This window comes from Microplitis demolitor, chromosome 6 (genome assembly GCF_026212275.2).
Source record: "Microplitis demolitor isolate Queensland-Clemson2020A chromosome 6, iyMicDemo2.1a, whole genome shotgun sequence".
NCBI classification, from domain to species: Eukaryota; Metazoa; Arthropoda; class Insecta; order Hymenoptera; family Braconidae; genus Microplitis; species Microplitis demolitor.
This window is the reverse complement of record NC_068550.1, coordinates 21,633,745-21,648,334: the sequence shown is the minus strand read 5'-3', so window position 1 is coordinate 21,648,334 and position 14,590 is coordinate 21,633,745. Positions and strand designations below refer to the sequence as shown.

The 14,590-nt window shown below is 33.4% G+C and overlaps 1 protein-coding gene across 1 annotated transcript; it reads left to right on the top strand.

Annotated features, from left to right (window-relative positions):
• The first annotated feature begins 1,871 nt into the window (after window positions 1–1,871).
• LOC128668119 (cilia- and flagella-associated protein 251-like) lies at window positions 1,872–4,105 on the top strand. Its single transcript, XM_053740287.1, has 3 exons — window positions 1,872–2,059; window positions 3,104–3,577; window positions 3,760–4,105. Exons 1-3 carry the CDS (start codon window positions 1,872–1,874, stop codon window positions 4,103–4,105), a joined length of 1,008 nt encoding a protein of 335 aa, XP_053596262.1.
• Window positions 4,106–14,590: the final 10,485 nt, after the last annotated feature.

Genomic DNA, 14,590 nt, shown 5'->3' with positions numbered 1-14,590 from the left:
AGAAAAAATTATGACAGTTAACCTTGATATTGGATTGATTGAAAAACTCTTCGTCGTAATAATAAGGCGCTGAAGTCCCACTTAAAGTCAATTATATTAAGAATAATTTATTTGATGTAAGACCTGACTGAAAAAATTAAAAAAAAAAAAAAAAACAATTCATGTTAGTTGATTCCTGAAATGGAAATTTTTAAACAAGTTTTCAACTTTTTAACAAGGTGCTGAAAAGTGCCGTTTAATATAAATTTTATAAACAATAATTTATTTAGTTTAAAATTTGACTGAAAGAATTAAAAAAAAAAGAATAAAAAAATAAATATTAGTTGGCCCTGAAACAGAAATTATTGGGTAAGTTTTTATCATTACAATGGGGAGTTTAAATTTTTCATTTGATGTCAGTTTTATAAGTAACAATTTAATCAGTTAATGATCTAGCTGAAAAAATAAAAAAATTAAATATTAGTTTGCCCTGAAATGAAAACATTTAAATAAGTATTTTTCAATACAATGAAGCGCTGAAAAGTGTAATTTTAAGTCAATTCTATAAACAATAATTTATTTAATATAAGATTTAACTGAAAGAATAAAAAAAAAATAATAAATATTAGTTGGCCCTGAAAGGAGCGCTGTAAGCTGTGTAAGTGTACAGACGTGTAAAAGAGTAGCTAGTGCAAAAATAAATGAAATAGTGAAAAAAAAAAGAAAAGGCAAGTAAGTTTAGAGTAAAAAAGGTGGGAGTGAGAAACGCCAAACAATGTGAATAATAAAAAAAAAGAAAAGCTGTGGCACGGGAAAAGCAAAAGACGCGGAAACCAAAAGGTAAAAGCAATCCGGGTTTTGGCGGACATAGAGGAATTGGCGGGAGACAAGACGAAGGAAAAAAGTGACGAGGAACGAGAGGGCAGCACATACAAAGAGATGACAAGTGACGAGGAAAGACATGAGAGAGGTAAAGTGAATGGCGCAAGCGCCGGGATGACCAAGAGAAGGAGGGGAAGGCCGCGCAAATTCAAAAGTACAAATTCAGCGAGTAAAAGAGACTACGGTATGAAAAATGGAGCGTTAGAAAAATTTGTGTGTAGTCAGATGGATATAATAAAGGCAAAAGCAAAAAAAGGTAGAAAACACAGACAATATAAATGAGGTAGGAACAGACTGGTGCAGAGCCGGATTTCAGCTAGCGAGAACACCGGCAAGAAACAGTAGAGGAAGTCTGCAAGTTGAGAAGGACAGTAATGAAGAGGCGAAAGAGTTAGATATAATCGAGACACTCAATGATAGGAAAGACAAACAGAACGATGAAGTGGGAAAAAAGACAAGAGAACAAGCAACGCAGACTGGAATGTCAAATTGGAGCCAAAAGCAGGAAATGAAGGATAGTGAAAAAAATTCAGAGGAAAAGATGTGGCAATTGATCGCAGAGATAGAAGACAGGGTAAAAACAAAAGTTGAAGAATTGATAATGAAATCAATGGAAGAAATAAAGGCATGTACAAGACAAGAAACCTCGAAGATAGGGGCCCAAATAATTAGGAGCAAATGTAAAGAAGACCAAGTGGAAAAGGAAAGAAGACACAGACAGGAAATAGAAAGATTAGAGAAGGAAATTGGTAAAAGAGAACAAAGCATAAAGGAAAAGGACAGAGTAATTAAAGAGCTAAGTGAAAAAATAAAAAAGGAGAAAGAAAGTAAGACGAACATACCAAATAAGACAAAAGCAACCGAGGAAAAAAAAAGGAAAGCAACACGACAGTCAGAGTCACGACACAAAGAGACAAGGAAAGAGTAACAGTGGAGGAAGGCAGGAAAGAGAGCGATCAAGAGTGAAGGAAACAGAAAACGCGTGGGCGAATAAAAGGAATGTTCAAGAAATGAGGGAATGGAGCTTGGAAAATGAGGTGGAAAGATTCGTGAGCGAGGCGAGGAAAAGACAAGATAAGAAGGACAAAACAAATGAAGAATGGAGAAGACAAGAAAAAGAAAAGCTCATTGAAGAAAAGCCAAAAAAAATTAATGGAAATGAGCTGGAGGAAGAACTAAAAGAAAGGAAGCAAAAAAGGTTAAACATACACATATATTATGAAAATGGCATGTACCGAAGAAAAGAAGACGTAATGAAGGTGATGGAAAGGAGATTGAAAGTCAGAATTGAGCCGATGAGAGTAAAATTCCAGAAAGGAAGACAGATAATAATCGAAAGTGCAAATGAGAAAGAGAAGAGAGACATTCTGGGAAGACGGAAGATTATGAAAGGGACCGGAGTGTGGGTGGGGGAATAAAAAACGAGTAGAGAGTTAGAAGTCGAGAGGTGGATAAGAAGAAAAGCAAAATGGGAGCAGAGTAATGGCAATGTAACAGAAGTAGAGGGGAAGAAAATAAAAATTGGGGAGGTATGGTGGTGTTGGAATGAAAAAAAAGGAGAATTGGAATTATGAAAGTGGGCGAATGATGAGAAAAAGGAGTGGAGAGTGGGTACAGAAAGAGACACAGAGGCCAAGGAGAGAGAGGACCAAAATAAAGGAAGAGAGCAATAAAATAGAAGGAAAATATAGTTTTGGAATGTTGCAGGTATGAATGAGGTAGAAAAAGCTGCAACAATGATGGAAGAAAACGAGATAATTGTGCTAGTGGAGTCATGGGTAATGGAAGATAAGGTGGAAATAACATGTGAGAGGCTGAGCAAAGAATTCAAATGGTGGGCGAAGCCTGCGACGAGAGAGAAACAGAGAGGAAGAGCAAAGGGAGGTCATATTATTGGGATAAAAAAAAATTGCAAATTAAAATGGGAAGTCAGGGAATGGAAATACGGAATGATGTTGGAAGAAAGTAAGGAAAGTGAAAGTATAATCACAGTGTATAACAATGTAGGAATGAGCAAATTAGAAACGGAGCTAAGAAGGCAGATAGAAGAATGTGCAAACAGGGACGAAAGTGTGATGATCATTGGGGACTTTAATGCGAGAATCGGAGAAGAAAACGTAACAGGAGAGGACGAAGGCAGAGTGAGGAAAAAAAGAAAATCGAGAGACAAGACAGTAAACAGCGAAGGAAAAAAATTACTAAAGATGTGTGATGAGTTAGGACTCTGCGTATAAAATGATAGAGCAAGAGGTGATGAAGGTGGGGAAATAACTTACGTCGGGGAAGACGAAGAGAGTTTAGGATCAGTAATTGACCTAATACTAACGCTGGACAGAGGCGATGAGCAAGAAATAGAGGTAAGAGTGGTGGAAAGAATAGAGTCAGATCATCTACCAGTGTTGGCGAGATATAAGGTAAAGAGAAATGAGGAAGAGAGTAAGGAAGGAAGCTGCATGTCAGAGGAGGAAGAGCAGGAAGAAATTGGAGCAAATAAGCTGATCTGGAAGAAAGAAAAAATACAGGAGTATGCAGAAGCAACGCAGGAAGCACTGACAGAAGCAGTTGAGGAAAAAAACGAGCTTAAGTGGGAGGATATAAAGGAAATAGTAAGAAAAGGGGCTGAAAAAACGGGGATGGTGATGAAAGGAAAGAAGGACAAAGATACAAAGGAGAAAAAAAAGTGGTACAATATCGAGGGTAAAAAAAAAGAAAAGAAGTATGGAAGAAGCTCAAAGAATTCATCAAGGATAATAACAAAGAAAAAAAAAGAAATCTGAAGGAAAGCAGAAAGAAATATAGGGAAACAATCAAAGAGAGCAAGGAAAGGTGGATGATGGAAAGGTGTGAGGAGATAAATAACGCCAAAGACATGACAAAATGGTGGGAAGCCATAAATAGGTTCAGAGGAAGAAAGAAAAGAGCTGCAAGCAACAGCATAAAAGCAAAACAATGGGAAAAGCACTTTAGTGATCTGCTGAATGGGGAAGGCAATGAAGAATCGGAAGAAGAAGAAAATGAGCCGTGGAAAGGAGAAGGTAGTAATGAAGGATCAGAGGAGCCGAAGCTCGATAAAAACTTCAGCAGGAGAGAAGTGAAAGCCGCAATAAGAAAGCTCAGGAATCACAAAGCTCCAGGGAAAGACGGGATGGCAGCAGAATTTATAAAGAACAGTGCACCAGATGTCATCGAATGGATAGGCGAAATTATAAATAGAATATGGGACGAAGGAAGTATGCCAGAATGATGGGACACAGCAGTGATAATTCCGATTTAGAAAGCAGGAGACGAAGAAAGAACAGAAAATTACAGGGGAATTTCGCTTCTAAATACAGGGTACAAGTTATTGACAACTATGATGACGGAGAGGCTAAACAACTGGATAGATAAAGAAAAAATTTTAAGAGAAAGTCAGGCGGGGTTCAGGAAAAAAAGAGGGACAAGGGACCACATATTTGTATTGAATAGTCTAATAAACAACAAAATGAAGAGGAAGGGAGGAAAATTATGCATCGGGTTCATAGACTTTAGAGCGGCGTTCGACACAGTCAGGAGACCAAAAATGAAGAGAAAGGTATGGAGGAAGGGGGCCAGAGGGAGAATGCACAGAATAATAAGAGAAATATATAAAAGAACATATTGTAAGGTGAAAGTAGGAAAAAGAAGACAGACAAAAGAATTTATAACAAGAAAAGGGGAAAGACAAGGGTCACAGAAGAGAATAAGATGGAGGTGAACGTGGAAAAAACAAAAATTCTAATATGCAGAAATGGAGGTAGAAAAAAGAAGGGAAAGAAATGGATGTATGAAGGAAGTGAGGTCGAAGAAGTCAAAGAATTTGAATATCTTGGGTACCATTTCACCACAAGGAATAGCGCAGGGAAACAAAAAAAGGAACTAGCACAAAAAGCACAAAAGGCCACAAATGCAGTATGGGGAGTGATAAAAAGGAGCAAAAGGAACAGCATGAGGGACAGGATGTATCTGATGAACACTGTGGCAAGAACAGTAGCTTTGTACGGAGTGGAGGTCTGGGGGTGGGAAAAGTCGGAAGAAATAGAGAGGGTGCATAGGAGGCTCTGCAAGATGGCATTAGGAGTAAGAAGGGATACACCAGAATATATTTGAAGGGACGAGATAGGAGTAGAAAAGATGGAAGTAATATTAAAAGAAAGAGCAGTAAGATATATGAAGGATTGTATGATGATGGAAAAAGAGAGATGGCCAAGGATAGCACTGAAAGAAGAAATGAGAGGGATTATGAACAGGTGCCGGACGAAATGGGGGAAAATGGTGAAGGTTGCGCTAAAAAAAATGTAATGCGAGGAGGTGATAGAGATGATCTACAGGGATGCGGGAGTACAGGAAATAGAGGAAAAGCTGAATGAGGGCATTAAGAAAATGAGAGAGAACGTGAAAAAGGAGGCTGAAGACGCAATAAACAAATCAATGTATAATACATTGTACAAAAAAATAAGATTAGAGAAAGAAGAAGATAACTACTGGAAAAAAGATAATGTAAGAGGGGAGGACAAGGAGATGTGGGCGAGGATAAGGTGTGAAATTTGGGAAGAGCGGGCAAAAAAGGGTACAGGGGCTGGAGCTGTAGAGAGTGTAGGAAAGAGGAGGAAACGTTGATACACCTACTAAAATGTGAAGGAATATATAAAGGGGTGGAGAAGGAAAAAGAGCTGCTAGAAGAGTGGAGAGGGTTAGAGGATAAAAAAGTAGAAGAAAAAATAATAGCGAAATTAAAAGGAGAGGTTGATATAAAACTATGTACGGTCTTCAAGAGAATTGAAGAAATTTTGAGAGTCAACTCAGGGTTACGGAGCGTGGTGCAAGCGGGATACCAAGACTGTGACGTGCAAAAAATATAAGAAGCCAAAAACAAATAAATTATAGAAGTTAAAAAGTAAGAAAGAAATAATATATATAACGAAGTGAATATTTAACCAAATGAAAATATGATTTATGTAAAAATTTGTATACGACCTATAAGTTGTGCAAATAAAACTATTTTATATATAGTTGGCCCTGAAATAAAAATATTTAAATAAGTTTTTATCGTTACGATTATACATTTCAAGTAAATTTTATAAGAAATAATATTAGATATACAATTTAGCTGAAAGAATTGAAAAATAAATAAAGAAAATTTATATTAGTTAGCCTTGAAATAAAAAATTACTTATCGTAGTCGATGAACAAAACAAGCTGAAAGAATTAACGAAAAAAAAAGTTTACATTAGTGAGAACCAAAAAAAGTTATTAGGTTGATCAGAAGTAATAACTTTTTTTTTTCTTTAAAAATCATAAATTTTTTATCAACAATAAAAGATACATGTTAAAATTTTTATGGCATAAAAACCCATTTCGCAAGAGTTCGGTGAACGAACTAATATTTTTAGTTTATAAAAAATTTGTCGCAGGATTAAAAGCGAATTCGCAATGTGTAACTTATAAGTATTGACGATAAAAAGATTTGGTGATGGGGGAGAAATGGCGAAACTTCAAAGCCATTTAGAATTTGGGAAGATTTGGATCAGTAAAAATAAGTAGTATTTTCTATACAGAAGCGCAATATCCTTATAAGTTTTTGTTTAAATAAATTTTTTTAATATGTTTGATAGTTTGGTTTGAATTTCAATTAAAAATTCACAGCAATAAAGAGTAGAAAAAAAATTATGTCCAAGAAATGGTGACTCATCAAAACCATTCCCTTGACTATAATATAAAATTTGAAAGATTAAAAATCAAAGAATTTTTTATACAGAAACAAATTTGAAGAAGCGAATGATGAATCTTCAAAATGATGCTCCAATTACAAATATTCAATTTATGAGCAACAAGATATCGATTTTTTTTAAAACTATAAGACATAAAAAAAATAATTACCAAGTTTATGATATTTACCAACCAAAATTTATAAACATTCCATTAAAAAAATCATATATTTCTTGTCATTAAAATTTTTATTAAACAATTATTTTTTTTGCAATACATCAGTCACATTAAATTTATTTCATTTGCCTTTATTTATTTCTTATAACTTTTTTAATGCAACCTAAATAATAAAATATCAAGCCCCTGGAAAAATATTAACATTCAAAATTTGAAGTTGGAATAAATATGTATTCGCTTAAGCGTAAGTAATTACTCACTTGAGATTTTTCTGGCTTAAGTGTCGCAAGTTATCCTCAATTTTACTACCAGTTCAGAATAATTATCCAGTTTAAATTCATTTTCTCTTATAGTTCAAATTACAATTAAGCTTTAATTCGAATTCATAAGTTTCCTACTGTTAATTCAAAAGCTTGACGGAAAAATAAATAAATTATTTCAGTCGATTAATTTCGAATGAGATAAAAAAATAGAGACTCTTTACTTGAAGTCAAACTGATTATTATGTAAAATAAATTTTATTGCAATAAAAAATATTTGTAGTTTGAAAAACCTGGTACGCGCCGTATAAGAATTCGCCCTATATCGAATCACGGATTGAGTAAAATGAACCAAAGATGGACACAGAGAAAAAAATTTATTGATTAGAAGCTTTCAGATGAAATAAAATAATAACCGAATTTTGGTAGATTTTTGAGAGGGACCATGTTGCCCCATATAAAAATTTTTTTTGTTGGAGCATATTAATGACGAACACATGGTACAAAACTAGCAGAAATAAAAGGGGTAAAAAGAGCAAATATCAAATCTTTTTTTCACGACGCATTTTGCTTCAAATTTAAAGATTTTTAATTTTCGATAAATGTGCTATATTGAGACAACAAGTAAGTATCCCCCTCCCTTCTTCCACTATTCGAGCCGCCAAAAACTCAGTCTTTCCTTAAGTACTCCCTTTTGCCCCTCTCTTCCTGATTTATGACCACAGATATTTAAGAGTGGGGGAGAAAAGTAATTATCTGGGGAGATTTTGTTAAGATCGAAGGTACCATAGACAACATCATTCAAAACCGTTTTCGATCTTGAGACGATTAGTCGTACAGTCAATCTTGTCCCAAAACTACAAACATAAAATCAGTGATCGTTAATAATTTAACTTGAAGTTATTACTAAGTGAACAGTTACTCTCACAGTAAAGTGTCAAAGTTAATCAAATTAAAAGTTCATTATTTAAAAGTCTACAATTATTAATTGCATCACTCATTACGATGGGATCGATCCGTTCAAAATTCAATTGCGAATACGTTGACAACTTAATCAAACAAGTAAATGTCGAAAATATCAATACGATGGTTCCAGTCATGGGTGGTTTTACGCTGCTTCATATAGCAGCTTTCAATAATGATAAAAGATTGGTGAACTATCTGCTCCGCAAGAAAGCTGATGTGAATTCAAGAAGTAAATACTGGGGTACAGCTCTTCACATTGCTGTTATAATGGAGAACTTGGGTATAATTGAAAGCCTCATCAATGACGGAGCAGACGTTAATACTCTGCTAATTCAGGACTCTGATTTGATCCATTACCTGTATAGAGCTGAGCCAAATCTTGAAGAAAATCCTGAGTTTTTATTACAAAACCATGCCATTGAGACTGCGATGTTGGAAACCTATGATTTTTGTTTTGGCAAATCACCGTTACAAATTGCTGTTGATCGAGGTAATGAAAAAATTGTAGAACTACTTTTAAAAAATAATGCTGATCCGAACCTTGATACTCATTATTTTGAAACACCACTAATATGTGCTATTACTAAAGAAAACTTACCAATTATGGAGCTTCTTCTAACATACGGTGCAAATGTTAATAGTGTAAGTGAAAGTGGTTCTTCAAAAGAAAGTCCTCTACATATTGCTGTCCAATCCCGAAGTTCGTAAGCAGTAGAATTAATCTTGAACCATAGTATGGTTGATATAAATATAGTGACAGCGTATAAATATTCAGCGCTTCATTACGCATTTTTCGCAACCGACGATAATATCATAAGACAACTGCTTAATGCTGGTGTTGATATTAATTTAAAAAACACTAATGGTGAAACAGCATTTGCTTCACGGCAGAATTATTCACAAAAAGTTAAAGACACAATTACTGAATATATTGCCAAACTCAGTGCGACGAATTGTTACATTGATAAAGAAAATTTAGCAGTCGTAGATAGTGGAAAATTCGGTGAATTGCGCGGTCAGTGCATAAGCGAAATTGAAAAACTGAAGATAACATATATTGGTACGAGTAATGTTACACTTTATAATGTTCTATGTAATAAATGTGAACACAAATTAGCTTTAAGTTTAAAGTATGTTAGTGATAGTACTATTTTAAATTTGAACATTGAATCTTTTTTTCCACTATACGGTGGAATGATTGCTTATCGTTTAAGAAAAGCATTAGGACGGAAAAAATTGCTATCCAATGCTATTAGTTTAATTGATGATATTTTCAATAACATTCAACTTCCAAGTACTTTTACGAGGAGTATTTTAAAATTACTGACTAATGAAGATTTGGAAAAATTACAATGATATATTAATAGGAATATTTTTAATTAATATTATTAAGTCTGTAATATTTTGAAACATTTTCATGGGTGTAGGGTTAATAAGTATATAAATTCGTGGTCTTTATTATTAACAATGTCAAATAATTACTTATTTAATTTATTTATTTTTAATACGTATATAACATCAGGAGACACGGTAGTGTCTCGCGCCAAGTACACGTTCAAACACATGTATATGTGTGAAGTGTGATGGCGCTAGCCTACTGTGTCTCTATACTGTAGACAGAACGGTATTTAGCTCCAATTTTCAAAAACTTTTTTAAAAAACAAAATATCTAGAAAATTCCTTTTGCAATCGAAAGATGATTGATTGTTCGTCATAAAATTATGAAACTTTACCCATTTTAGTTATGAGAACTAATTTAAATAATTAAATTAGGCCAGCATATACTATAGTACCCCCATTTTAATCCTTTTACAAATTTTTTGATGCGAAAAGGGCACTGCCAGAGAATAAAAAGTTGTAAGAAATGCCATGATTCAGTAAATATTGAAATTTTTCTGTAGCAGTGATTTGTGTTTTCGCCACCAGCGGTGCTTCAATCTGTATTTTTTACTATAGTTTTGTATGCAAATTTTTTATGAGCATAAATAAATTCGTTTCATAATCATAAATTTCATGAAAAATTCAAGGAAAATTTTATAAGTAAACTTTTGGTAAAGCAAACTGTGCTGTTAGGAATGGTTTTATATAGTTGCAAAAAAAACTTTTACGATTATGTAAAACTCCTGTTTAACGTCCTTATGGTGTAGTTCTATTCGCTAAGCAGTATCAACCTTGATAGTCAAGCTGACAGCAAGCTAACGACAATCTATTGTCGCAACTTGTCATCAAGTTGACCGCAGAAATTGGCATTTCCTTAAATTAGCCGCAATTGGTTGCCAAGTTATAAGAAACTTGATAACAACTTATAGGAACTCTTCCAAAAGCTGAAAGTTGTCACCAATTTGGTCGCATTTAATTGACACCAAGTTTTTAATTAGTGCTATGTATATATATTTATGTAGTGATCAATTAAAGTATAATGTTTACTTAGTGATTGCGTTGAAAATCCGTATCATTATCTCTAATTAAGTTATTATTATTGACTAAAACTAAATTTTGCGTCAAATAATACCTTTCATTTAGGAAATATAATTTGTGGATTGCTAAAAACTTTTGAATGTTGTATGTTCTCTCTAGTTATATTCGCGAGGTCCATGATAGCCTCCAACCGTGAGTTAACTTCAAGCTACTGCCGTATTAGCCAATTCGAAGGAAAAGTATTGGAGAGCAAACAGTTACCTTTAAGTTGACAGTAAATTGTCTGTAACTTGAATTCAATTCGACCAAGTGTTACTGTCAGACAATGACGTTAAGTTGACTGTAAGTTTCACTTCAAATTGACGGCAAGTTTTTCTGTCAAATTACGCTCAGACGGTAGTTGATTTGCATCAATTTGCACGCAAGTATTATCCAGCCAAGACTTTCCAGAAACTTATTGTTAAGTTGCCCGTAAATGTTCCACTGCAGAACTTGCTAAGCAATTATATTTCGAGTGTGGCGTTTAAAGGTGGTACCAAAATCGTGCCATTTAGCGCGATGATAGGTACAGATGTTGTCATTAATGGCCGTATTCGGCCGAACTAAATCCTATACGTGAACCTAATAAGATTTAGTTAAGATTTAGTCTAATAAGTATGCTTTGCTTCTACTATGTTAAATCTTAACTTAATTTACAGAGAACTTAATTCAGCTAAGCACGGCGAATACCTGGAATTACTAAACTTACCCTCATAGCATTGAAATTGATAGTAATTTGATGTTGAACTTACCTGAAATCTGCTGCCTGAATCTGCAGACAATATCACAGCAAAAGTTGAAAATAAAAATTTGCGGTTAATTTTTCTTCAATTTTAAGATAAACATGTACGAAAAAAAACGGTCGATAATGTTCATTCTTACCATTTCAGAACGTATGCAAATTTATACGTAAAATTGTCTACAATTTGAGCGTAAAAATATACTTAACAATTTTTCAAGTCAAATTAACGATAAATTGACATAAAATTTGCCTGAAAATTAAAGACAACTTTTTTCTAGTCAACTTTTGAAGTGAATTTGCATTCAAATTCGGGCAGTAAATTTACGTCAAATTCAATAATAAGTTGCATACAAGTCGTAAAAAATGGAAAAGTCCAAAGTTGACGGAAATTTGAGGAAAAATTCAACAAAACTTTTGTACAGTAAACTTTTGCTCAAGCAAATTGTGCTATTAGGGTTAGTTGACGTCTGCCGTAACTGCCCTAACAGTCACTCCAGAATGAAATCGACAGTAATTTGACAGTTGAAATTACCGAAATTTGCCGCCCGCATCTGCCGACAATTTGATAGCAAAAGTTGAAAAAAAAAATTAGCGGTTAATTTTTTTTTTTATTTAGAGGTTACTTTTTTTTGGCTAGAAAAAAACCCTAGAGAAAGTTCCTATGAAATTGTTCTCAAATGTCTGTCAACTTCGGGCTATTCCGTTTTTGACGAGAATTTGCATACAACTTGCTATACAATTTGACGTAAATTTACTACCCGAATTCGAATGCAAATTCATTTTGAAAGTCCTATACGAATTATCGTCAAAAACGGAAAAGCCCGAATTTGACAGACATTTGACAAAAATTTCATGGGAACTTTTATTAGGGTTTTTTTCTAGCATAAAAAGTAACCTCTAAATTAAAAAAAAAAAATTAACCGCTAATTTTATTTTCAAGTTTTGCTATCAAATTGTCGGCCAATTCAGGCAGCACATTTTGATAATTTCAATTGTCAAATTACTGTCAGTTTTAATCTAAAGTGGTTTTTAGGGTGATTTCGTACATCTAACAACATTGTGGCGCTACCTGTCAATACCTTATTGGCGAAATTTGGAAATCAGGTTTTTAATCAATGGAAACAAATAATTATTTTTTAAGTTAATTTTTTAACGGAAGATTTAATATCATTATACAGAAACAAAATATCATTATACAGAAAAAAAATATTATTTATTGAAGACTACTAATGGAAATTCTAGTTCTTTAATTACATTTTTGTTATAAATAAATTACTGTTTTATTTGTTTTCACCACCCTGACGATTTTAAATCAGCCTGGGAACACCCTGGGAGTGGAAACACGGTGGAATCACGGTGGATCCAGGGTGGGTTCGTGTCATTTTATCACCGTGTATACACGCTGGTTACATAGTGTTTCCACGATGGTAACACAGTGTACCCACCCTGATTCCACGGTGTATTCACCGAGATTCCACAGTGTATCCACGGTGATTACGCGGTGTACGTGGAATCACGGTGAATACACCGTGTAATCACCGTGGAATCACGGTGATAAAATGACAAAAAACCCACCGTGTAACCGCCGTGGATCCACCGTGTTTCCGGGGTGTTTCCAGGGTGAATCAAAACCGCGAGGGCAACAATCACCGACAAACGGTTTCCTAGCAATTTAAATAAAAAAATAAAAAAAATATAGAAATAGAGGGGTTCAATGAAAAAAATTAAAGGTTAATTTTTATTCACTTTTTCATAATTGAGCAATTAACCCTTAAACAACTTTGATAGGTCAACATTGATCGACAAACGACCAACAAACGATGGCAATTGAAATAAATCGGATCGGTTTATATTGAGTTGGTTTATAATGAGTAGTTAAGTTGGAGCTCAAATATACAACTTCATTAAGCGATTTCTGATAATCAATTTGGAAGCAAGCTAGTGGCAACCAACTGTAGCAACTTGCTATCAAGTTGGCCGCAAATACTGTTCCAATGTATGCCAATAGCTGGCATTCCCTTAGTTGACAGGATTGACGAAAAGTTGCCTTCAATTTTCTCAGAAAGTTGGTGACAGGTTGCGGTAGTAGATTATCGTCAACTTTCTACGAACGTTGGTAACAACTATCAGTACTATTATATTGTTTCTAAAAAATAATACTATAAACAGTATACCCTCACGTGTTATATATCACGACTATGCATTACTTTAAGACGAACTTTAGGAGTTTAGTTTGGAAGTCGATTTCTAATAGTATACATTAAAACTATTCACAATCAACAGGACAAAAAGAAAACAAATCCTACCAAAAACAGATTCTCTGTATAACATCGCGCCAAGTACACGTTTAAAATTTTTTAAAAGTAGAAAAAAAAATTAATTTTAACAAAAAAAAAGTCAAATCGAAAAAATACTAAGTACCTAGTATGATGCAAAATCATAACAAACATTTTCATAAAATTTCAAAAAAAAATTGTATAAAAAAATTTCAATGTACTTGGTGTGCTTACAAAAGAGTAAAACAAAGCATGGTTGATTTTATAAGAAATTAATTTTGCTTGAGTACATGTAGTAACGCACACCAAGTACATTGAAATTTTGTAATACAATTTTTATTTGAAATTTTATGAAAATGTTTGTTATGATTTTGCATCATACTAGGTACTTAGTATTTTTTCGATTTGACTTTTTTTTTGTAAAAAATAATTTTTTTTTTTACTTTTAATAAATTTTAAACGTGTACTTGGCGCGATGTTCTACAGAGAATCTGCTTTTGGTAGGATACAATTTAGCTGAAAGAATTGAAAAATAAATAAAAAAAATTTATATTAGTTAGCCTTGAAATAAAAATTTACTTATCGTAGTCGATGAACAAAACAAGCTAAAAGAATTAACGAAAAAAAAAAGTTTACATTAGTTAGAACCAAAAAAAGTTATTAGGTTGATCAGAAGTAATAACTTTTTTTTTTCTTTAAAAATCATAAATTTTTTATCAACCATAAAAGATACATGTTAAAATTTTTATGGCATAAAAACCCATTTCACAAAAGTTCGGTGAACGAACTAATATTTTTAGTTTATAAAAAATTTGTCGCAGGATTGAAAGCGAATTCGCAATGTGTAACTTATAAGTATTGACGATAAAAAGATTTGGTGATGGGGAAGAAATGGCAAAACTTCAAAGCCATTTAGAATTTGGGAAGATTTGGGTCTCGAAAATTAACGGGGGTCTGTACAGAAACGCAAGTTGCTTACAAGTTTTTTTAGGTAAAATTTTGTCACATTTTTAACCTGTGGCTTAAATTCTAAGATAAAATTTGCAATTATAAAAAGTAGAAAAAAAATTTTTCGTAAGGAATGGCGACTCATCGAAACCATTCCCTTGACTATAATATAAAATTTG